This window comes from Dendrobium catenatum, unplaced genomic scaffold (genome assembly GCF_001605985.2).
Source record: "Dendrobium catenatum unplaced genomic scaffold, ASM160598v2 fragScaff_scaffold_54, whole genome shotgun sequence".
Lineage (NCBI taxonomy): Eukaryota > Viridiplantae > Streptophyta > Magnoliopsida > Asparagales > Orchidaceae > Dendrobium > Dendrobium catenatum.
Window position 1 is genome coordinate 2,251,864 of NW_021318516.1, and position 27,289 is coordinate 2,279,152.

A 27,289-nucleotide genomic window follows, 5' to 3' on the forward strand; every position below is an offset into this window, starting at 1 on the left:
ATATGTGTGAGATCAAGGGCAAATAGGGAGTGGTCGAATAGATGGTTGATATTGAATCCTTTGATTGTGCACCGTTCGTCAGACATTTGAAGGTCTTAATGATGTCAGAATTTGGCGATCTTGGGCTCGTTGGATTCGTCTCGGTGAGACGTTCGATTTGAATATAAGCTCGTTAAAATCAGTGACCATTTGGTAACTAAAATTGTGGTACGAACATTCCAACAGCACTTCGGGTGTTTGATTTGGGCTCATTTGGGCTCGGATTGAGTTGAACTTGGTGTCGTTGGGTTCGTATTTCCGAGACGCTCAATTTGACTATAAGCTCGCTGAAATCGGAGTTCAGGTGCTCCCGTATTTAATTTTTAAAATTTTCGGTTCGAATTTGCCTCGAGATTCGTGCTATTTTTGCATAATATATCAAGAATGCAAGGGGAGAAGATTGTATCATCAATAATGGTCACATGAGATCACAATCTAAGTAGATATGAATGGAAAGGAGACGAACAATGTGTACATGAAATAACAATTTCTTTGAAGGTGTGAAAGGTATGTAAAAAGTTCTTTTTGGATATAATTAGGCTAAGATCATTGGTGTAGCTGACAACAAGATCGAGATATTATCATTAGTTATGATTGGCCCCTAACATCTATTTTTTATACAAGCTTATCGATAAGAACTTGCATGTTTATGTGCTTCACTAATATCCATATTGACGCTATTATGACCACCAAAAAATAACTATAAGTAGAGAAGACAAAAGAGAGGATATAAGTATTTTTATGTTTTATTCCATTACTGATACTGATAGTTAATGGAATGACCTTCATGAAATGTGCTTTTTAAATGAATCATCAAACTAAAATATTTTAAAATTTTGGATCAATATGATTACATAACATAGGCTTCATAAATTTTCTACTAATGAGATTACATACAATGTGGAAATTGTTTTTCCATTAGTACTTTACTAGCAATTATCTTAATGGAAGGATCAAAGTAAAACGCCCCAAATGAAAGCTTATTAAAATTTTGCCCTTTAAAATTGGCAATAGATACACTTGTGGGATGAAGAGTAAAAAATTTTTTATATACAATTTAGGTTAGAAAATAAATATACGAATTGAGGTCAAGAACTTATGATCACCCCAGATAAAAATAGAAGAAGATTGATTGGAAACATCATAGAATGTGAGGGCAGTTGCAATAATTTATATAGACATAAATGTGATTTGTCAATGTATGATTGAGAAATGTTCCCAATTGTTGAAATTATGATATTATCACTTATCAAAAACTAAAGTTCATAATAATCAATTTTTTCTTGTGGAGACATAATGCAAACTGAGATAATCTATAAATCGAGATATTATAATAAAAACCGACTAATATATAATATATCACCTTTTTTTTTTTTGATGAAGCAATCATAAGATCTTGGTAGAATATGCTCCAAAAATTATTGATTTTGAGTGCATTCTCATGCTCTTGATTGAATGTTCATTTCATCACTCAAAATGAGTCAAGAAGAATATGTGCTCGCGCTAAAAAGCCGGCTAAGCTAACAAAAAAATTCTAACTTTAAATGAAAATATGACGGTTAACTAGATATTAATACTATCCAATAATTTAATAAAATTTCATACCAATTGAATATTAGTTCTTGTACATGTATTATTATCTTAGGAATATGGATCAAAATGGTAATAAAATTGACTCTTATATCTCTCTCTCTCTCTCTCTCTCTCTCTCTCTCTCTCTCTCTCTCTCTAAAATAGTCAAATATTTTTTCAACTTGAAAGAGAAGAATGTTCAAATGAGAATTGAACTAAGGTATGTTGTAATTCTTTCTGAATTTCACTCCTAATTCATTGATCTTTTACATCAGTGATTACATGGCTATTTATAGAGTTTACTGTACATAGCTGACGTGTAACATGTGGCTGTAAATTGATAAAGAATATGTGGCTGAGAGTGCTCTATTTTGTGGCTCTTCTTGCTTCTTCCAGCTCGGTTCCGATCTTGTTTTGCACATGGGCTGTTACACCCCCTCAAACTTGAGCTTCTGCTAATTGAAGCTGAAGTTTGTCTAGTAAAAGATAAAATCTTGGTCCCGGTAGATTCTTTGTGAGTATATCTGCGATCTGGTCTACTGTTGAGATGTGTTGTATGGTGAGATCTTTAGAAACTATGTGATCTCGAATAAAATGAAGATCTATTTCGATGTGTTTCGTTCTTGCTCGGAGGATGGGGTTGTTGGCTATGGATATGGCCGATATGTTGTCGCAGAGTATTTAAGTAGGTGTAGTAGTTGAAATATCCAAATCATGTAACAGTCATCTTAACCAAATAACCTCTGATGATGCTGTAGCCAAAGCTCTGTACTCTGCTTCCGTCGAGGATCTTGCCACAATTTTCTATTTTTGAGCTTTCCAGAGAACTGGTGATGTACCGAGAAAGAAGCAGTAGCCCGAAATTGATCTCCTATCTGTTTGATCTGTTCCCCAGTCTGCATCTGAATATGCTTTGAGATTCAGGTCCAAGCGAAAGATTTTGATGCCCAGATTACTAGTTCCTTTGAGGTTTCGTAGAACCCTCTTGATCATTAAAAGATGTGTCTCTATAGGTGTTTGCATGTGCTGACAAATTTGATTTACAGCAAAAGCAATGTTTGGTCTGGTAAGGATAATATATTGTAGAGATCATGCTAATCTTCGGTATTTTGTTGGTTCTGGGAGAGGTTTTGAGGTGGTTTCTAATGTAGGTTTTGTTGGAAGTGGAATTGATATGGGCTTACAGTTAATCATGCCTACTTCATTTAGGAGTTTGAGAATGTATGGTTGTTGATGCAGTATGTATCCTTTTACGTTTTGTACAAATTGGATGCCAAGGAATGTTGACATGGGTCCCAAATCTTTGAGTTGAAACTTGGTGTGTAGCTGTTGTAGTAAATGTGGATGTATGTGGGGTTGTTTCCAGTAATGAGTATGTCATCTACGTATACCAAAAGATATGTGTGTGTGTGTGTGTGTGTGTGTGTGTGTGTGTGTGTGTTCTATTTTATGACATAATGTGATGGGTCAGCAGAACTGCGGATGAATCCTAAGGCTGTTAGGTGTTTAGAGAATGTAGAGTACCATTGCCGAGGCGATTGCTTTAAGCCGTAAATTGATTTGTGCAGTTTGCAAACTAAATGAGGATCCTGTGAGTCTTTGAAACCTGGAGGCTGCTGCATATATACTATGTCATCTAATTGTCAGTGCAGAAATGCATTTGAGATGTCCAGTTGATGAATTGTCCATTGATGATGAACTGCAAGAGCTGTGAGAGCTCTTCTAGTTGCATTTTAGCTACCGGGCTAAAAGTTTCTTCATAGTTTATGCCATATTCTTGAGTGTAGCCCTGAGCCACCAATCTTGCTTTGTTTCTGACAATTGATCCATCTGTGTGTCTTTTGGTTTTGAACGTCCACCGACTGCCTAAAATTGGTTGATCAGTTGGAGGATGTACCAATGACCATGTACCTTGTTGTTGTAGAGCCATGAACTCGTCTGACATTGCTTTTCTCCAGTGTACTGATTTGTAGGCTGTGGTGAATGAAGTTGGATCTGTGGATGGGTTGAGTTGATGAAGTAGATTGATAATTTGTTTTGGTTTCAGATTACCTGTTTGAGATCTGGTAATCATGGGATGATGAATTTGTGTAGGTGGAGCAGCTGGTATAATGTATGAGTCTGTTTGTGTTTGCTGGGTATGTATTTAGGGAGATGTAATTTGAGTAGAGGTAGTTGTCTGGTTTTGAGTAATTTCTGGGGAGATGATTCTTTGTGGTGTTGGTCTGTTTGATGAATTTGGGATGGGAGATGAGATTGTTTGAGCTTTTCTGGGTGATGGTGAGTTATGTGGAGGAATAAGCAGAAGGTGTGGTATGTGAGTGTTGTTAGGAATTGTTGATGTATCTGTTGATGGTGTTGTCATTGGGAATTCTAGTTCGTTGAAAACCACGTGTCTTGATGTTATTACTTTGTTTGTTGAGAGATTGAGGCAATGGTATCCTTTATGACTCATTGAGTACCCAATACATACACATTGGGGTGCTCTGGGAGAGAACTTGTTAAGAGATTGGTGTCTTTTCCCAGGAAAACAGGAGCATCCGAATACTTTGAGGTGGTTGTAGCTAGGGTGTTTGTTATACAATAGGTAATGTGGAGTTGTCATTTTGGTAGTTCTAGATGGTATGCGATTAATGAGGTGAACAACTGAGGTTAGTGCATATGTCCATAAAGATTGAGGAATGTTTGCTGCCATAAGCAATGTTCTTGTGGTTTCAATAAGATGCCTATGCTTAAGTTCGGCTACTCCGTTTTGTTCTGGCATGTAAGGACAGCTTAGCTGATGAGCTATGCCGTGAGACCTAAGGTAATTACTGAATTCTATGGATGTGTATTCTCCCCCTCCATCTATTCTTAATGTTTGTATGTTTTTATTGAACTGATTTTTAATGTATGTGTGAAATTGTTTAAACTTGTGTATTGTTTCAGATTTTGTGACCATTGGAAAAAGCCAAGTGTAGCGGGAATAGTCATCAATGAACAAAACATAATATTTGAATCCCTGAGAAGTGATCGGTGCTGGACCCCATACGTCTGAATGTACTAATTCAAACGATCTGTAAGTTTTACTAGTAGAAATGGGAAAAGATAACTTGTGGCTTTTACAAGCCTTACAGGAATTGCAAAAAGGTAAAACTGTAGATATTCTAAGATGTGGATTCTTTATTGAAATAGCTTGAATGGATTCTTGATTCGGGTGACAATCAATGGTGCCATAAATTGGTGGATGATCCAGCATGAAAAGCATGATGAGATTGGACTGGATATTGTCCTTGTAGACTTCTTCCTTCAAGAAACACCTTCTGTGTTGTTTTGTCCTTGATTTTGAATCCATAAGAGTCGAATTCAATGATAAAGTTATTGTCATGTGTTAAATTTTGAACTGAAAGCAAGTTGTGAGATAGAGAGGGTACACGAAATATTTTTGAGAGTTTGAGCTTACAGTTTTGCATTGGAAGTATCCCTTTGCCTGTGTGTGAGATGGGAAGAGTCGATCCATCGCCAATTTTGATTTGATAATTTCCTTTGTATTCTACCATTTCTTGAATTTGAGATGTATCTGATGTGAGATGAGATGAAGCTCCTGTGTCGAGAAGCCAATTATTCTGGTTTGAGTCTGTATTTGAGATATCGTTTGTGTCATTGTTGGCTACTAGAGCTGTAGGGTTTTGTTGAGGTTTTGAAGGAATGTAGGATAGATTTGTTCTGTGCCAACAGTTATAACCCGTGTGACCCATTTTGCGACAAATTTGACACTAAACTGAAGGTCTTTTGGGATTTGAGTTGGTTGAATTGGGCACTCAAGTAGAGTTTGAGTTTCGACCTCTCCCTCTACCGCGGCCCCTGTAGGTATAAAATGTTATATGCGAAGCTGTTTTTGTGTTTCTGACTGAATGATGATCTCTTCACTACTTAGTAGTGCATAGAGGTCATCGAGTTGTATTGGTTCCAGTTTGGTACGTATGGTTGTTTTGAATGATTGAAATGATGCTGAAAGACCATTTAGGATGTATAAAACTAAATCCTCATAATCTATGTGACAGCCGGCTGCTTCCAGTTGATCAACTAGAGCTTTGATGTGTGTGAGAAATTGAGTAACATTGCCTGAGCCCATTGATGCATTGTGGAGTTCATTTTTGAGTTGAATAACTCTTGAACGATTGGTTGATTGAAGTATTTTCTTGAGTACTAGTGTAATCCTTATTGCATTAGATGACTCAAGATTTATGATATGAGGTAGAATTGTAGGAGAAATTGTGGAGTATAGGGCTGCGCATATGTTTTGATCTATCAATTTCCACATTGTGTAATCTTGATTTAGAGTGGATTGATTTGAATCATCAAAAACAAATTGAGAAGGACAGGGTGCCGTTCCATCTATAAAAGAATTATATCCATTTGCTACAAATATCTTGAATATTTGTGATGACCATATTGGAAAGTTATCTGTGGTTAATGGTGAGGTAGCGAGAGATTTGATATTGCTCATCAGAAATTTCAAGGTAGATGGAATTGTGTGTTTTGTAGATTGTTGCAATGTTTCTGATGTGGTGTTGATGGTGGGAGAGGATGCAGATGAGTTCATGATTGTACATGGAGAAAAAGCTCTGAGACAAATGCGGATGAGCTCTAATACCAAGAAGGAAGTTCAAATGAGAATTGAACTAAGTTACGCTGTAATTCTTTCTGAATTTCACTCTTAATTCATTGATCTTTTACATCAGTGATTACATGGCTATTTATAGAGTTTACTGTTCATAGTTGACGTGTAACATGTGGATGTAAATTGATAAAGAATATGTGGTTGAGAGTGCTCTGTTTTGCGGCTCTTCTTACTTCTTCCAGCTCGGTTCCGATCTTGTTTTGCACATGGGCTGTTAGAAAGTTTAAGTTTATAGGAGATGGTCAATTATAAATCTATAAAAGAAGATCAACTATTTTATTTTTATATATACTATTTTTTTACATTTCTATTTCTTTAAGGTTAGTTTTATAAATACATATATATCTTACTTTTTTGTTAATGAGTAAGGCATATAAGAGTTTTGCATTAAATTTTTTTATATTTACATTTCAATACTTAAATAGATCAATACAAATTTACATTGAATTGTCACAGTAAAAAATAAACAAAAAAGAAGCAAGCATGGACAAGATATTTAAAAAAATAGAAAAAAATAAAATGTACTATCGTGAAGCTGGAGTCCACACACGTGTAACCACACACGTAGGACATTATATCACTATTCTTGTTTCTAATTCTGAACCCCATCAACACGTTCGATGTTGGGCGATTCTTGATTTGAATTGAACGACGCATTAATTATGAATAATATTTTGCTTGTTTTGGAAGACCACCGTTCGTTTTTTTCATTCCTATTGAGATGTCGGATTCTGTCAACTGCTTTTATGATTATTACTTCTAAGTATTACTATGCGTTTAAAAATATTTTCGCCCAAAAATTTCACAAGATTTTTTATATGTTAATAAAAAGTTCATAAAATATAAATTTTCAGATAGAATGTTCAAATTAGTAAATATTTGAATAATGGCAACATGCTAATTTAGGCTCGTCTGGGGCAGCTTTTGACAATTAATTTTTTGCTGATTTCAAAAATGATGGTACGAAAAAGTTGATGTAGAAATAAGTGCCCCAAATGAAGACTTATTCTTATTGCTTATCTTGAAAGCAGAAAAAAATATTGATCTAAAGCTGTCCCAAACGGAATTTTAATTTGGATTCGACGTTTATTATCAACTTGAACAAAGGTTTTGGGCTTACAAATTCTTTGCTCAACAATTTTGACCTACTTATCCTCTTTCACCTCCTAGATGATGCGGTTAACGCATGCTTGTAGGACAATATACCACATTTTATTCTCTACTACTATGTTTATGCTTATTCCCTTTTTATGTTAGTTTCGTATCATACCCTCTTTAGTTTTGATTTTATGAATTTAGTAAATTCTAGAATTATCTTGAAAAGAAAATCATGGAATCCTTATTTAGTGAACATCGCTATAGAAGTAGTCATCTTAAAATTTATGTATCTTCCCCCCAAAAAAATTTATATATCTCAATAGAAGCTTTATAATTCTTATCATTATTTTTTCACTTTCATCAACATAATTTCTTTATTCATGTTCATCCTTTACAAAGTCCATCTCTCTTGAGGTTCTCTTCAACACCAACAACATCATTATCATCCCTCACAGCATGAACATCTTTATTGCTAGTAGCATAGACATATATAAACTTTTGCAATGTCTACTTTGACTTCGTTTGGAACGGATTTTATTACTTCTTTTTGAAACAATTTTTTAATTCAAAATTTCTTAGTTTATTAAAAATTTTATACTAAAAATTTACTTTATAAGATAAATTATAGATCGTTTGTTTGTCAATGATCTCATTTGATAGCTCAAGAATACTCATTAGATATGTTTGTGAACGTGCATGTTGATTGTTTAAAAAACGTCGCTAGATATAATCACGAACATGCTCGATGTAATTATTTATTAGAAGGCTCGACAAAACTTGTTTGTTAAGTTAATGTATATTTAGAAGTAGAGCTGGTTTATAACTCGATAAGACTCGTTTGAAATGAACCGATCATGAGCCAAACATGAACCGAACATGAACACCCATTAATTTAAACGAACCAAGCTTGAACTCAAACATAATTGCTCGAATCAAATTCAAACCAAACTTGAACAAGCTGATAATAAACGAAGTCAAACATGAACAACATATACTCGGCTCGGCTTGTTTCATTTGCAGCCCTAACATTCTGCAACAACTTCAAATATTCATTAAAGTAGCACTCTCTAAGCTACAACCTTATTTGCACCAAAGGGTCCCTTAACAGACAATTTTCCCATTATCAACATGATTAATTTTCATTTTCTTCAAATGAGACACCTCCTTGAACAAAGATTCTCAACAAATATAAAAGATTTTCACTTGGCAACATCAATAAACTACTTTCAAGTCTCATTAATGATAGGCTTGAAGTTATTCATATTTATAAGAAACAAACATCTTTAAGTAATATATATTAATATTGCATTAAACAAAATGCAAGTAACAAAGTTCTAAAAATTAACATTGAATCTCAAATTTATAAGCATTAGTACTTTCATGTTCACTACTACATGCCAAAAAATTATGCATCTTATTAAGTCGATGCTCTAAATGAATATTTTGTTACAATTCAAGTTACTCAAGCTAAATTGGGTTTGATAGATCTTTATTATTGTTCCTTTCTTGGTTTCAAGGAAGGGGTAAGAGAATATTGAAATTTTTGTGCCATCATATTGATTGGGGTAGTAGATTAATCAAGTAATTATGAGAACTAGAATCAAGTTCAAAAAGTGATTAATTGAGAATTTGCTTGAACCATCTAGGAAACTAATCAATTCTAGATTAGTTACTTGCCAACCTAAATCATTCTTCAGCCTCGATTAATCTTCACTATCATCGTAATGGAACTCTGTCTTCCTATCAAAAGAAGTCTGGAGAACCTATTCAATAAATATCAATTGATATGACACTCATCTACTCTCTCAACCCCCTTCATTGTAATACAAGAAGCTTTGATTTAGCCAACACGAATAGTAATGATGAAAAAAAATGAACTGCTTGAAAGATTTCTAAACAACTCAATCTTTCCTAAACACTAATAATAATGATGACAATGAGAGCTCAGCCATGCAAAGATTTTTTGGGCTCTTGTAGATCTTAATGAAAAAGATTGAATTAGAATCTCTTTGCATCTACTCCAAATGGTGAGCTGTTGTTTACGACAGTGTTACTCAAAAAAAAAAACTCAAAGATAAGAAAGTATACAAAAATATTTATCGAGTTCATAGAATGAAAAAAAAATTGGATTGGACCGACTATTATGATCAATTCAATCATGAATTACTTTCATAGCAGTCTGATTAGCTGCTTGGAATTCTATATCTAATTTGACATCTAAACCCTAAAATTAAAATATATGTTTAATTGTTATTTAATATTAATAAAGAAAGAAATTAGAAATTATGCTAACTATATTTAAATAAATATTTTATATTTATAATTACATGCAATGATTATTTAAGCAACTTTTTTAATATAAAAAAACATTTTACATATTTATCATTCAAAAAATAAAATACAAATAACATTTGTATTTCATTAATATATATTAAATATAAAAAAATATTTTAATTCAATTTTAGTTTACATAATTATTTAAAAAATCATTATAATGTTATTTAATTACATATTTAACAATAACTATAAAAAAATACAAAATACTATAAATTATTATAAATTCACAGACCATTAAATTTTATAATATGTGACAGTGCATGATCTATGTCATCTAACTAATATGAAAGAAAAAATTCCCTAAAATATTGCATGCGACCACGATGAAAAACCTTATAAAACTGGGTCGGCATGTTTCATATAAAATTATATAAAAAAAAACAAAGCAAAACAGGTGAACGATGTGGATTGCTTAAGTCAGATCATTATCAGTAAACATTACAGATTAATTGCAGAAAAAAGTTGCTCCATTAGCTTGTAAGATACAGCTTAAATTCAGTCCTTACAACGTTCATATACGAAAGAACCTCATAATTTGAACTGTTAAGTGCTAATCATATACAGTTTTACTGTGGCTTTCAGAACAGACAAACTAATTTACAAAGCATTGTTCAGAATCATAACGCCATGAAAAATGAAGGGGACAATATAGTGTTTCTTGTCGTTTTAGTACATTAATCAAAATTAATGATTTTTTTTTTGGACATTAAAGAATAAAGAAGGCGTCAGTATTTCTAGAGAAGCCAACCTTCACTCTTATCGAATAGTACTGAGTTATTTGGACAAAAATAGTGTTTCAACTTTCAAATCAATCCAAGTAGGTGTACTTAGCTTAAATTGCCTTTCAAATCAATGAAAGTGCGTGCGATTAGCAGTCCAGTCTCCTTGTTCAATGCTTTGTTCATTAATTAGGCTTCGTTTAGTATAACTTTTTTATTATTTTTTAAAACAGTTCTTAAAAACAAAATTTATTTGAATAATTTTTTTTTACTAAGAAGCTGCTTTAGAAAGTAAGAAAAAAATTGTCCCAAATAAAACCTCTGTAGTTGTTAATAATTTATCATTACTACATTTTGCTTCTTTGAATAACAGTTAATTGTTTGAATCGATTGATGTGAAAAAATGTTTTTTGCTCAAGCAATATTAGCCATGCATATATAAGTAATATTGAAGAGAAATTGAATGTACGGGTTAAGCAGATTGACAAATTAATGTTATGTGACTAATTTGATTGTGTTGATCAATCTGATTGCTCTGTTTCCTTGGACCTCAAGTTTCATGTGCTCGAGGGTGGGGGGTTTACCCACTGGTTGGGTTCGGGTGCCACCTGATTTTTTTTTCCGTACAACGCTCCGGTGCTGTATATTCGAGCGCCCTGACGTTGCTTACTTGAGCGCCCGAATATATGGATTGATTTTTTTTGTTGAATATATTTTATGTAAAAAAAATTATCCTTTAAGCCCACTTGCAACCACAAATAAATTATATATGGAAAGCAATAAATAAGCATCTTGAAGAAACTCTAGATATGATATTTCTCTGATTGGTCACTAGCTATCTACATATTTCTATATAGTTTTATATTCTATGCCGAAAATTATATACATCTTCTTGATTCCCTTACTTATATATACATAAATATCCACAATTTTTTTATTATATTTATATAGCTTAAGCTCTATCATGATATACGCGCATAACATATGATATTATTTTAAACATATTCAAGAATCAGCCTAAAGTATAACATGTCACAATATTGTGATTGCAATATAGATCTCTACATACTAATCACATATTAATGATGCTGATAAAATGCCTTAGATACGGCCTGACTAACTATTTGTGGGATGCAATATATGCATGTTAGTATTTACAATTCATGAAGCTTCATTAAATCAAACATATGGGTTGATGTTAAGTCCATGATCATTGGAATTTGTCCAAAAACTAAGATGGGATGCAATTATGCAATGGTGGTAACCACCTATACATGCAAGATTATGAGGATTAACCATAATCTTTGGATGTTATTAAAATATCAATATCATTTTAACGATGACACAGGGACATGTCTTGTATGTGAAGTTTGAAATAATTGATGCATGCATGTTGAGGGCATAAGCTAGCATACATAATTGATGTGATTATATGCATACATACTTTTGTATGCATGTAACTAGTCATTATTGGAGTCCATATAATAATGTAATGATTGTTGTAGTGATATTAATATGAAGTGGATATTGAAAGTGACCCATGCATGGACTATATGATCTTGTGATTTGATTATGTAAAATGATTGAATGTTGTGTTTTTGATCTTTTGAAAAGTATGCAGATACATAAAGCATCTAAACCTATTAACCCTAATGTGTGGGTGTATGACACTTTCGAACCAAGTTGAATAAATCTTAAAAATGACCATGATCATTTAGGAATCACAATAAGTAGAAATAAGTCATTATCTATGTAGTTTAGTAATTGAAAAATTAATGTACTTTCCTAATATTTAAATAGACAACAAGATTTAATTTGTATTTATTGATTTTAATAAATTATTAATGCTTTAACTATTGCATGAACATTATATGCGTTTTATAGGTCATTTAAAAAAACAAGGTATTAGTTATATAAATATGAAAGTTTTTTTTAAGATGCATGCATAAAATCACTATATATGAAGTAAATAAGTAATTTTATATATTATAATTTAAATTAGTAATTTGTAATTAAAATTATTTCATAACTTTGATTTCTAAATTATTATAATAATGTTAATATATCACAAAAAATATTGTGTTTATATTTTTGATATCTTTATATTTGCTTATATAATATTTTAATGTTTTAATCATCAAAATAAAAATAAAATGATCGAGATATCCGAATAAAAAATTATTTTGATGGTCTTGAATGTAGTGTAAAGCTTTGATATCATATATTATAGTGTTGTACAAATTTTAGTATAAATTCAGTATCATCTAGCATCATCTAACATGATTTATGTCAAGATATTCTAACTTAATTTTTTAAAAATTTTAAATTCTTTATTTTAGAAAAATGAATATTACAAGTATTTTTATGTGATTTAAAAATTTAAGTGTCATATAAATAAATAAATAATTTATATAAAAATTATAAATTATCCATTTAAACTTCTATTATTTTTTATTTTGTAGTGCTTCCCTTCTTTCTACTTCAATTTATTTTTTTAATATTGATTTATTTTACTTTTGTGGATAAATTGGCAATGGCGCATCCTCTTCAATGTAACTATGCAATCCAAACAATCATCAAATACTCACAAAAACCCAATTCAATCACCGTTTACCAGTCAATATATACCTCGGGCAACGCCCATTCTCTTCTACATTTCGTGCTACCAGCTCTTCCCAGCTCTGCGGCCGCTTCTGTTCAGATTCCCTGTAAATCTGTAATAGATAATTCGATTGTTGATGGATAGATACAGACTGAGCTCAACCTTCAATGGAGTTCCTCCTCAAAAACCAAGCTTCTTATCCAATGCCCAGTCTCAAATCTCCCTTCCCGGAAAGCCTCATTTCCAAGAGCCCCACATTTTCACCTACTCTCGATCCGAATCTGAAGAACTCACCGGCGACAGTCTCGGCCAAACAACCGACGATACGGAAATTAGCATCTTCGACGCGGAGCGCTACTTCAACGACAGCCAAGATTCCAACTTAACCTCTACAAAGCTTAGTGCCATTAACCCTGAAATTCAAAACTGCAAACTTTCGCCCAATCCACTCGACTCTTCCTTCTCCTCAATCGATGGCTTCTCCCGCAACTTCCGGAGCCGCTCCTTTCGCACTACTCCGACCGCCTCTTCAGAAGCCAGCTGGAACAGCCAAGCGGGGCTTCTAAGAAAATCACAGACTTCTCTGTCCGTCAGCGTTTCAAACTTTCCTAATGGCGAACAGAGGAAGGAACCTTCTTCTTCTTCCGCCCGACGCCTTTTCGGCCATGCCTGCCCTTGCTCCTGCAAGAAATCCGTCGACGTCGAGGAAACATGCTCTGAACCTAAGAGCGCTAATGCGTCAAATTACGTCACAAATAACTCTTCTGTTGCTAAATTGTCGAGCTTGAAAGCAGAGCAAGTGACGAGGACGAAGGAAGGATTTGAGCAGATGACAAAGATGAAAGTTTTCCCCGGGATTCTGCCACAGGATCCCTTAATCTTTCGTGCTCCTGGACGCTGCTTCTCGCTGGAGCACCCTTATCCTGCACTGGAAATCGGTCGCCGGATTTCCGATTCCGGCGGTTTCACCTTCCCTGCTGTGGTTCCACGAAAGGAGGACAGCGCAGAGGATCCGGCAAGAGTTTCTCTTGAGGTGTTCAGGCCTACAGAAACCGCGACACCGCTGAAGAAGTCGGCGGAGTTCCAAAAAATTCCCTTTTTGATAAACACTGGAGATCGACGGAATTTCACGTTTTCCGGGAGCCCCAAGACGCGGCCAGCAGTGGAAGACGACGTGGCGAGCGACACAAGTTCGGATCTTTTTGAAATCGAGTCTCTTTCAACACAGATGGGTTTCCGACGGCGGGACTCACTCGAGGAGCTTTCTTCGTCTTTATTCGAGCCCAGAAAGCTGGCTGGAAGCGCCGCTGGGGTTACCCGTCCCCACCGAGGGGTGGACGACGAAGAGGCGGCGACGCCGTCGATAACTCCGAGTGAATGTTATCCTCCTAGCGAAGTAAGCGTGGAATGGAGCGTGACAACGGCCGAGGGTTTCGATCGCTCGAGCGGCGCCAACTTCTCGAGTGCAGTTTCGGAGTATGAAAAGCTCCGATACGCAGCAGTAGCCCTCGGCAGCGGGAGAAAGAAGGATGTTAACGGCGCCGGCGCCGCCACCGCCGGTCTTTTGAGCTGCCGGTCCGAGAAAGCCGTCTGTATTGTTAGACCGAATTCGGAATGGTTCGAGCCGGAGTTGCCGCGCCGTCTAGGGAACTCCTCCGTGGCATCAGTTGGGTTAGATCGAGTGATGGGCGTCGCGCGGCTTGGCGGTGGGAATCCGGTCCACGATGGCTCTGGGCCAATTGGTTTGCGGAGTCGAACCCGGTTTGTTTGATCCGGCCGATTCATACCAGACAATAATAAAAACCGGTTATTGAATTTATTCTGGGCCTGATGTAATGCTGCTACATTGAATAATTTGCAACTTGATTTTTTTTTTTTTCAGCGATGGTCTTGTAATTTGTTTTATGGATATAATATTTAAATAAGTATTGACAGAATAAAAATTTGTTTTCAAATTTCTGTCTTACAATTTTAAATAAAAGAAAATCAGAGCATCTAAAAGTGCTTCAACCTGACATTAATATTTAAAATTACGAAATTACCAATCTTTAGGAACATTTTTCATTCTTACATGCAGGCTTCTGCCAAAATATGAAGCAGTTCTCTCAGTGGGCATCTTCCTCTCCTCATATATTTTTTAAAATTTTTAAGTAGACAAATTCATAAACATATCATATATGTAGGCTTCATCTCAATTAAAGTAAGTTTTTAGTACAAAAAATATTTTTTTATAATAAAAAATTGCTTTAAGAAGCAGAAATAAAGCCTTCCCAAACGAAGCATCAAGCTTCAAATCTAACACCTCTTGAGTGATAGTCAAAATTCTCAACTAACAGATCAAGATAAATGAGGTTTCCGCTACTTATATCGTCTGATTCTTCCATGGAAGTTGACAACTCATTATCTCAATAAAATATTATGATCGATGGCCATTAGAGCTGTCAAAAGAATTGGATGTTTTTGAATAGCTGGTGTGTGGTTTCTTAAGAACCTCATATGTGATTCACTTGTATTGAAAATGAGCTCAATATAAATAGATCTTATTTGATTCTGTTCGACTTGTTCATTGTTTATATAAGAATTAAATATTTAACTTAATATATCAGTATAATTTGCTTGTGCATGCTTAAGTTTAAACAAGCTTAAAAATTTCGAAAATTTTCCTATTGAATTCTCTAAGGAGAATTTATTTTCAACACAAATTTTAGTGATAGATGCCGAGTTCGTCGACAGCTTTTAGGTTTCGTTTGGGACGGCTTTCTTCCTGCAGCTTGTTAAAGAGCTTTTTAGTACTAGAAAACAAGCAGGAAAAGAACCGTCCCAAAAGAAGTATTAGTCAGTGTATTTTCACGACTTTACAATAAGCTTCATTAATCTTTTTTATATACCATTTTTTATTGTTTAATCATAACCGCTTCTGTAGCATTAAACCTTGACTCAAACATATAAAATGGACTCAAATAATGAGACCAATACATTCTCATTTCACATCAATTGTGTACTTTCTAATACTAAAATCTAAGAAGATTCTTAAGGCTGTTGTCTCTAAATCTCATTTCCTCCCTCTTCTTTTTTTTTAATTGACCTATAATTGGTAGCAAAGCATGTCATTCATGTAAAAAAAATGGATCCAACTGTGAGATCATTTCCTTGTAGAAGAAGCACTTCCAACGGATCTTGAGAGAGGAGGGAGAGAGGAGAGGGGAGGCGTGAGCTCAAAATGCAGCAAATCTTATTTCTTCTTGGCTTCCTAATACAAACTAAAGCCTATTAATAGGCACCTAAAAGCTATACAAATAGCTCCACAAATGGCCACACATGCCATATAAAAAAACCTATACAAAAACCAAATCTAAAAATCTGGAATAATATCAAACACCAACAATCATAACTATTATTGAAAAACAATAAACTCCCATTGTAATGATGAATAAAGGGTGTAGATATCTTCTTACTTTCATCCTTAAACTATTGTCACCTCACTTCTCTTCTACAAGTCTTTTAATATTGTTTATATGCCCACCTTGTTTATTGTCATAAGGTGGCTATGTGTATTTGAGCTTTGAAATAGCCAAAGAAGTTTGTAGCACCTCAAGAGGTAAAAATCAACTTAAGTTGTATGAACTTAATGGAAGACAAATGACATAATGTATTTCTTGAAGATTTTTTATACCCGCAACAGATAACTGGACATGATTTTTTTTTTCAATTTCGAGTTTACAATAAGATAATTAATTACATCTTAGGGCTTAATTCCTAATAATAAACTTTTTTGATTATTAATATTGAATTCAATATTTGTTTTTCAATGATTAATTTTAGATTTTAAAATGAAATTAGATCAACTTGAGGAAAAAAAAAAACAACGGAGTCTAAATAAGAAAAGGCTAGAGGCTTTTAATTTTAATAACTCAGAATACTTAAAAGGAATTATCCAATATTAAGTATTAAATACTTTTTGAAAGAATTCATTATGCTCAAGTTGATTAAATTTTATAATATCAAACTTACACTTAATTCCATGATAATAAAGAAGGCATTATTAGTGATCTACTTGGGGTCAAGGCTTACAACATCTTAGTCAATGATATTTGCCTTAAATTTAATTTTATTTTAAAGACTTATAATATCATTAAGAAATGACTTTTTACCTAAATCTAATATAGTTTGAAAGTTATCAATGGAAGTTCTAAACCTTAACCTCAATGATTAATTAGTATTCACTAAGTTTGTTGGACTTATAATTCTACAAGAAAATGAATGCAAAAAAAAACTCACATAATTATTTTGAAAATCATAACATCTTTATCTTATAAGAAATGAAGGATATGACAACCATTATATTTTAAGAAGAATGACTTGCATCATCTTTGCTGCTTAAATAAGGTTGGTTGATTAATTCAAATATTTGTTTGATTAATTCATGTAGGGTGGTTTTAACTAATGAACAAATATGATTTGATTTTAAGTGAAAACATGTATCGATATCATATATCTTCAGTAAACATCTATTATTTTGTTTGGACTTGCAAGGTGAATAACTCCTCACTTTCATGATGCTTGTGGGTCATACTTAACACTTTCCCCTTGACAATTTCATCAGGGAAAGGCTCAAATTTGGCTGATTCATTGACTCAAATGCTTGATCCTTTGTTGCAATAGTCCTCACCATATTCCCCTTGATATGCTTATTAAACTTCTTTGGATTGAGTTTTGGATAACCTGTTTAATTCCACTTATTCTCAACAAGAAGCATCTATCTTTTTTTTTTTTAATTCTTGATAGGAGAATAATATCTATTACATTCTTTTCGATGTTATAGAAAAAATTCTTGCATTACTAATATTTTTAATGGGGAATAATACAAATTTGTTTGAAATTTTTTATGAAAGGTAAACATCTACTTCATCAACATGAACATGCACTTCAATGACACACCAATTATTAGTTCTATTTTCATAAACTCTCTTAGGTATTCCTATATTTTTTGTTCTTTTCATTGGCTCAACCTTTGTATCTTTCTCCATCCTCTTGTTCATACCACATATCATAGAATGCTTATATGAGCACATTCTTGAATTGCTTCATGTTCATATTTTGATGCCCTTCTCAAAGATGGACATTATATCATGTTAACATTATGAGACCCTATGATCTAAAATGAAAGAATTTCATTTCATTTATTCTTTATTATCCTTTTTTTTTCAATTCATTAACAATCAGATTATTGATAATCAGAGCGTATAGACAACGAAAAATATAACTACATTATTACAATTAATATTTGAATTCTGATGAAAGTTCAAAGTATCAAAATAATATATATAATAGCACAAAAAGCTACAAAAGAATATATATATAAAACCAAGAAGCTAAAAATAAAACTAAACTATCAACACTATTTAGCCTCAATTAACAGACACTTTAATTATCTTTATCTGAAATCATATAAAAGTCACATATTGAGCACATAGTGTGGTAAGTAACTAAAACTTATCACTATATTCAATATAAGTTAAAAGAATTAATATGCCTACTCTAGTTTTAAATCTAGTCAATATTAATAAGTTATGAGTATGAGTAATAAACAATGTGTGATATCAATATCAATGAATAGTAAAGACAATATTATCTGTGAAACTATATTTTTCAATAAACAAAAGAGGTTTATCAATTTATAAGAAAAATGGTAAGAAGGCTATCAATCAATTACAAGGGCTATATAGTGAAATAAGCCTAAGTTGTCTATCAATTATATTTGTACTTATGGTTATATCATATGCTTTTATCAATCATTATGTCATGTATAGTTATCTATAAATATGTCATGTCGATATGCCATATCAAGATGTTGTATCATTATATCCAGCAGTATCTATGAATATCCTTGTTGTATGATATGTCATGATATATCAGTATCAATTCAAATTATATTAGTATTACCTCAGTTCTATCTATCAATCAATTTATATGATATCATGTAAATGTAGTCATGAATACGATTATAAATAACAAGAAAGGTCATCCAATTTTAATTTGACTTTTTTAATATCTTCAACCTCAACTATCGTTAAGTTGATCATCAGTCTTTATATTACCATCGTTGTTCATAAAACATCATCTTTTCATCAACATCTCATCGAGCTACTTCCTATCCAGGGTAATTATACCACCAAAATGAATGTTAAGAACTTGATTTTAGAAAGTATCGCCCTTAATTTAAGGATAGATTCTCAATAATCCTCATCGACATCTAAGTTGTCATTGATAGACATCTCAAGAAAGAATTAAAAAAAGGTAAAGCAACTATGGAAGATTATGCAGCCTAATGGTTTACTATAGGGTTGAAGACAACCATGATGCAAGATTCATAAATTTATAGTTGATTGAGTCAAAATTAGCTGTTCATGAAGATAATTAATTTGATTTAAATATATTGAAGTTGTTAAATGAAAAATTGACATGAACCTATTACTAAATCTATAATATGGCAGAGATTAAAAACAAGAACTCAGAATAGTGCAATCAATTAAACATAAAAAATAACTTTTAGGGTCCGTTAAATTTGCGATTGGGTATAGCTTAATTTTTTTAACAATATTTCCACAGCTAAATTTTGATTAAAACGATGTTGGGTTTTAAAATTTCCCCGTCAGCCATTGTTTGCGTTAGCCTTTTTTGTTTATGAATGAATCTTTCATAACGTACATCTTGCTGATGACATATGAATATATGATGAATTTGCTAAGGAGGCAGTTGAAGCACATCAACAGCAATTTTACTTAATCTCTACAAAGTCTAAGGGCATCTCCAACCGAACTCTAAACGCTTGAATGGCATTCCTGACCAGCTCCAGCCGAATCACAAAATTTTCGCTATTTGGCTGCGGGTTAACAGTGGGACGCCAATATTGGCATTGCACTGTTCATCTACGCCATTTTTACCTCTCTACCAAACTTGCCGCGGGAAAGAAGAGGCGACCGTTACCGCAAAAGTGTGAAAAATGGAGTTCGATTGGAGATAAATCATGGCATTTTGCAGTTTCACGTCATTTTGGAGTGGAAAATGAAATTTTCGGCTGGAGATGCTCTAAGAACAAAACCAAACGAAGCCTGAAATAATTTAGGTTTCAATTGAGATAATTTTCTAATTGCTTTCTAAAACAATTTTTTAGTATAATTTTTTTTATTTTTTACTAAGAAGTCGCTTTAAAAAGCAATAAGAAAGCCGTTCCAAACAAAGTCTTAGATTAAGATTTCATTTGGGACGATTTTTTTTTGCTGCTTTCTAAAACAATTTTTTAGTATAAGAATTTTTTTGTAAGCTACTTTAGAAAGTAAAAAAAAAGTCATTCGTTTGGGATATTTTTTTTACTGTTTTTTCAAAGTATTTTTCTAATATAAAAACTTTTTGAAAATAGTGAAAATTTACTGGTCAAAAGCTAAGGCTTCATTTGAAACAGCTTTTAACTATAATTTTTTGGTTGTTTCAAAAAAATTTGTACTAAAAAATAGCTTTAAAAAGTAATAAAAAAAATATCCAAACAAAATCTAAGTGAAATTAATATCACTTTTATAAAAGAAGTAATGAGAATATAAGAAGTTTTTTCGCAATTTTAGAAATGAACTCAATGAATCCTTCCATTGGGCCATTTTGAACAATGTCTTCAACTATAATAGTTTCGGTCAAAATGATGCTAAACCCTAAAATTAGAAAAATATCACTTCATTAGTATCTTTATGTACTTTGCCACATATTTGAAATGATATTATATTTTTAAGAATTATTTTTTAAAATAAATAAATTCAAGCTGACTCAAAATTAGAATATATTTGAGTCAATAGATTTAGGCTTTGTTTGGGATGACTTTCTTTCTGCTTCTTAAAACAGCTTATGAGTAAAAAAATAAAAATTTTGTACTATAGACATCTCAAGAAAGAATTAAAAAAAGGTAAAGCAACTATGGAAGATTATGCAGCCTAATGGTTTACTATAGGGTTGAAGACAACCATGATGCAAGATTCATAAATTTATAGTTGATTGAGTCAAAATTAGCTGTTCATGAAGATAATTAATTTGATTTAAATATATTGAAGTTGTTAACTGAAAAATTGACATGAACCTATTACTAAATCTATAATATGGCAGAGATTAAAAACAAGAACTCAGAATAGTGCAATCAATTAAACATAAAAAATAACTTTTAGGGTCCGTTAAATTTGCGATTGGGTATAGCTTAATTTTTTTAACAATATTTCCACAGCTAAATTTTGATTAAAACGATGTTGGGTTTTAAAATTTCCCCGTCAGCCATTGTTTGCGTTAGCCTTTTTTGTTTATGAATGAATCTTTCATAACGTGCATCTTGCTGATGACATATGAATATATGATGAATTTGCTAAGGAGGCAGTTGAAGCACATCAACAGCAATTTTACTTAATCTCTACAAAGTCTAAGGGCATCTCCAACCGATCTCTAAACGCTTGAATGGCATCCCTGACCAGCTCCAGCTGAATCGCAAAATTTTCGCTATTTGGCTGCGGGTGAACAGTGGGACGCCAATATTGGCATTGCACTGTTCATCTCCGCCATTTTTACCTCTCTACCGAACTTGACGCGGGAAAGAAGATGCGACCGTTACCGCAAAAGTGTGAAAAATGGAGTTCGATTGGAGATAAATCACAGCATTGCAGTTTCACGGTATTTTGGAGTGAAAAATGAGATTTTCGGTTGGATATGCCTAAAAACAAAACCAAACGAAGCCTGAAATAATTTAGGTTTCAATTGAGATAAATTTCTTTTTTTTTTAAATAATTTTTTAGTATAAATTTTTTTATTTTCTTACTAAGAAGTCGCTTTAAAAAACAATAAGAAAGCTGTTCCAAACAAAATCTTAGATTAAGATTTCGTTTGGGACGATTTTTTTTTTTTTGCTGTTTTCTAAAACAATTTTTTAGTACAAGAATTTTTTTATAAGCTACTTTAGAAAGTAGAAAGAAAGTCATTCGTTTGGGATAGTTTTTTTAATGTTTTTTCAACGTATTTTTCTAATATAAAAACTTTTTGAAAATAGTAAAAATTTACTAGTCAAAAGCTAAGGCTTCATTTGAAACAGCTTTTAACTAAATAGATTTAGACTTTGTTTGGAATGACTTTATTTCTGCTTCTTAAAACAGCTTATCAGTAAAAAATTAAAAATTTTGTACTAAAAAGATGCTTTAATAAACAGAAAGAAAGCCGTTCCAAACGAAGCCTTCAATTAGTCAACTAAAAATGAGTAGAGGTTGCATTGATTAATGATATTTGATTACAACCAATGTTTTAGTATGTCGACTACCTCATGCCTTTGATTTGTCAACAACCAATGTCATTATATTGGTATTATTGAAATGAATAAATTCATATCAAGATCATCACCCTTCATTAACAATATTTTATGATGATAAATAAAGTGTTCAAATTTTTCAATTTTTTATTGAGTAATTCAACCATCAAGATTTTGATAAATCAACTATATTATGTATGTAACATATAGGACAAATATATTTTTACATTTTGAGTCTCGACAATCATAATCGCTTGTCATTCAGTATTCATGCCCATTATTAATAACCACTTGTCGTCACTGATATTAGAGACTAAGGCTAACATTCATCACCCTCCAACTTTTGATAATAGCCACTACCACTAATTAGCTAACTATTATCATTGACCGCCAACATAATCATTAATCACTACCATTGGAGATAGGGCTTTTAAAATTGGATTACGGGTCGGGTTTCAGTCGAATCCGGAACTGACCAAACACTAGTCGGGTCAACCTGAACCCGACCCCTTTTTGCAAAATGGGTCAGATATTTCAACCTGGACCGGACCCGCGTAGGTTACCGGGTTGACCTAACCCAACCCACGGACACGACAAACACAGCGGCTCAGTAACGCTAGTGGCTACGCGACATTGGCTGTTCCAACAGACGCGATGTGGTGACTCAAGCGAAGAGAGGCGACGGGAACTCAACGCGTGAAGACGTCGGGTAAAGCGAGCACTCGATGCGACGCGAGTAGACGGCGGGCAGCAAATGCAGGCACACGCCTGTAAGCAGGTTTAGCTGTGTTATTTCTGATCTTTTTTGGGTTTTTGGATCAACCCAAACCCTTTCCAATTTTTTAAACGGGCCATTTTGTTTGACACTAATCCAACCCGTTTCATAAATGGGTTGACCTTAACCCAAAATTTTCGGATCGGGTTCAAGTCAAATTTTTGGATTGTGTCAAATATTGACACCCCTAATTGAAGATAGACTTACAAAGGCTAAACCATTCGGTCAAAGGACGTAATAATAGTTCCTTTAATCGTGGGAAAAGAAAAACATTATAATCAGCAACTCATATTAATAGTTGAGCTATTTTCAGATAAGCTAAACGTTATAATTTTTGCCTTTAAACTTTTCACATAAAACTTTGTGCGAGATTTTTGCGCAATATAAAACATAGCTCTCAATATCTATCCTTATGAAGTTTCTAGCCCATTACCCAAATAACTATAAATTTGAAATGATATGGATGATATTTTTTGTTTTAATATCTTAGTTAATTTAATATAAAGTGTGCAGCTTCAAATATGCATTAAATCTTTTATATCTTAACTTTATATGAAGATTCAACACACACAAATAAATAAAAGAAAATTTATAAGAAGCATTAGAGTTTTTACATAAAATTTTTAAAAATGAGAAAAATCATGGGGCCTCTTCTAGTGAAAATATATTTACAAGAATATTTTGGTGCTTACAAATATGGCACTTGTCATATTTAAGGGAGGTAATGATACAGTGCATATAGAGAAAAAAATTGGAGATAATGATTTTAATTGTGGAAGTGGAAAAAGTCCCGAAGTATTTGAGTTATCTTTAAGAGATTATCTGCTGTTTGTTTAATTGTTCTTCTTTGAGAAGACAAGGCTAAAAACTAAAAAGTTTAGTCTTAAAATTAATTTGGACATGGGAGTTGAAGTATGTATTGATAACATGCATCAGCCTTATTGGCGATGGTATGCATCAACATTTCTAGCGACAATTGGGGTTAGTGCTGGTATTGACGGTTTACATTGATGTTGGTCATCAATGGTGAATATTAGTCTTATAGGTGATGTGAAAAAAAAAAAAGGTCTAGCTCTCTCCATGTAGAGTTTATTTATAATTTTCAATAGTTTAATTTTTCATATATATAACTAAAATCTAAAACACTCCATCGAACGACAAGTGTTCCTCTTGATCATAAGACCTTCTTTAAATTTATGAGGGTTTTAAGGATGATAGGATTAAGCAATCTTAGGCTCATTGAATTGCCTCTCTGGGACTCTTGATTTACCTATAAGCATAAACATTTGGAGAACTTTTTGGCATTTAATTAATGACTCAAAATTTTTAACAATGCTTTAACTCCTTAGTCAAGACTGATTTGAAATCTAATCAAATTAAGTTTATTTATAATTCTCAATAATTTAATTTTTCATATATATAACTAAAATCTAAAACACTCCATCGAAAGACAAGTGTTCCCCTTGATCATAAGGCCTTTTCTTTAAATTTATGAGGGTTTTAAGGATGATAGGATTAAGCAATCTTAGGCTCATTGAATTGCCTCTCTGGGACTCTTGATTTACCTATAAGCATAAACATTTGGAGAACTTTTTGGCATTTAATTAATGACTCAAAATTTTTAACAATGCTTTAACTGCTTAGTCAAGACTGATTTGCAATCTAATCAAATTATTTTAGCGTCATTGGATTCATCTCATTGAGTTATTTAGTTTAAGTTTTCTAAATTCACAGTTTGGATGATTTCAAATATAATTTCGAAATTTTTAATCCGGATATTATCTCAAGAGGCATATTTTATGAGATGAATTTCCTAATGAAGCATAAATTTTCTTAATCTAATAAACTCAAAAGAATTACCTCAATATTTTTTGAAACATTCATTTATATTGAATTGATATCCAATAAATACCAATTAAAACAAACTGCTTTTCATTCAAACTATACACTAAATTAAAACAAAACTAAATTCTTAAATATAATATTATCATATTCATTTGAGACACGTGTACTTTCACTAATGATTAAAAATTAAATTAAATTAAATACACCATCTTTCCCAATGTAATCGCATATTCCAATGAACAATATCAATTATCAGACGGTTTACTTCGCTGTATTTTTTAAAAACATTCCGAATCCAAATTCTACTTAAGAATATTAGCCTGTGATTACACGCTAAATGTATGGCCAATATGCAACCACGTCACGGAACACGTCGATAACTTAAAAGATTTGCACAAAGTTTTTTTTATTATTATTCAAAATATCTTTCTGAAGTTTTTCAGAAATTTCTAGATTTTTTTGTGGACCGAAATGATCCATCTTGAGATAGATGCTCCGTTTTTTTTTCCTTTGTCAAAGCTTTGGGCCCGGAGCTTAATCGCCCAAAATCTTGGACTGGGAAATAGTATTGGTGGGCCCACTCAGCAGTACAATAGGTGGGCCCCACAAGGATTAGATGAGTTGGCATGTGGCATGTGACTTGTTCCCCGATTGTGAGTTTGGGTTTCCTAAGAAACAAAGAGTTCAAAAAATTATGTAAAATAGAATTTATTTTTTATTCGTAATGAATGTGCATTATTTATGATAGATGAGATAAATGAGCTTATTGCATCATTTTTTATAATAAAAATATTATCACATTAATTTTCAATTATAATTATATATATTTTTAAGTATGTGTAGGAGAGATTTAGACTTCATTGGGACGATATTTTTACTGCTTATTAAAAATAATTTTTACACTAAAAAATTGCTTTAAGAATGAAACCATAGGTTTTATTTGAGAGAAATTGTAGAGAAAGTAAAATTTTAAAGTTATTATAGAAAGCAACTTCCTAATATTTTTTTAAACCAAAAATAAAATAATGATTAAATAGAAATTATTGTTGCGGTCTTAAAAGCTAAGCGGTAAGAAAGCTATCTCAAACAAAACATTTATTTACTTAGGATTCGTTTGGGACACCTTTCATACTGCTTTATAAAGTATCAAAAAAAATATCTCAAACAAAATCTTAATTGGCTCTTGTTGAACATATGAGCATGCATTGGGATAAACTCAATTTTGATTATTATAATAATAATATAAATAATCATCAAATTTGATATAACAAAGTTTTTTAAAAAAAAATTATGTATAGATGTCTTGTAATGGCATACACAATATATTTAAAGCCTAATAGGACAAAAAATTTGATTAGAATATTGTGATACATCAATAGATCTTGAATGCTAACTGTGAGGAGCATCTAGTATAGGAATAAGCTATTGAAAGCAAAATCATATAAAAATAATTTTGTGTTGTTTATTTATTGCGCATTTGCTTTTAGCTCAAATGATCTCAGTCTATTATTTGCTCTACATTTTCTCTTTTCATAATTCTATCTATCATTTAAAATTATAATTTTTTTGCTTAATAATTGTGTAAAGGTCTTATAGAAATCATCTATTGATATTAGAGCCTCAGCTCTTTTGACTTAGTATTCAAGAGTTCAATCTTAAGAGTATACACACACAGATATCTTTTGATCTCTCATTTGGCATTGTTTTACAAGGACATTCAATTACTTGACCATCTTTATTTGATCAAATTTCTTGAGAGGCTATAGGCCATCAATTCATGTGATAGGCAGGCAAGTTGACACTACAGGAAAATCACTCATTACCGACGGTTTGATCCAGCGGTTACTAGTTATTACTATAGGCCATCAATCCATGAGCCTAAATCAATTGGGGATTGGACCACTAAAACAACCTATAGCTCAGTCAACTAAATAGTAAAGGAATAGCTAATATTTATTGCTCTTTTACTATCAAAATTTGGCCTCTTCAAGATTCAAGTATTTATTTTGTAAGGAATCATTGAAACAACCACTGTAGGTGAATCAATGCTATTTGATGCTTTGAATCTTCAGGGAGAGCTTTAGTTGTTTGCTGAATATCAAAGATAATTTATATTTGTTACAGGCTGTTCTTTATTCATTTCTTAGTGTTTGAAATAATGTATATTATATGAACTTCCATATACATTTTGCTTGTGTAGTATGACTTGTTTACACAGCCCTACAAGTTTAGTTGTTATACAAGCATAAAATGAAGTTGAAAGATCTGCAACTATGGAGCTAGATTTCGACGAGGGTTTCTATCGCAAGCATAG

The 27,289-nt window shown here is 32.4% G+C and overlaps 1 protein-coding gene across 1 annotated transcript; it reads left to right on the plus strand.

The window, feature by feature from the left end:
* Window positions 1–13,014: 13,014 nt before the first annotated feature.
* Window positions 13,015–14,991, plus strand: LOC110108647 (protein PHYTOCHROME KINASE SUBSTRATE 4). The gene has a single exon (XM_020839372.2). It carries the CDS (start codon window positions 13,167–13,169, stop codon window positions 14,799–14,801), a length of 1,635 nt encoding a protein of 544 aa, XP_020695031.1. The 5' UTR covers window positions 13,015–13,166; the 3' UTR covers window positions 14,802–14,991.
* Window positions 14,992–27,289: the final 12,298 nt, after the last annotated feature.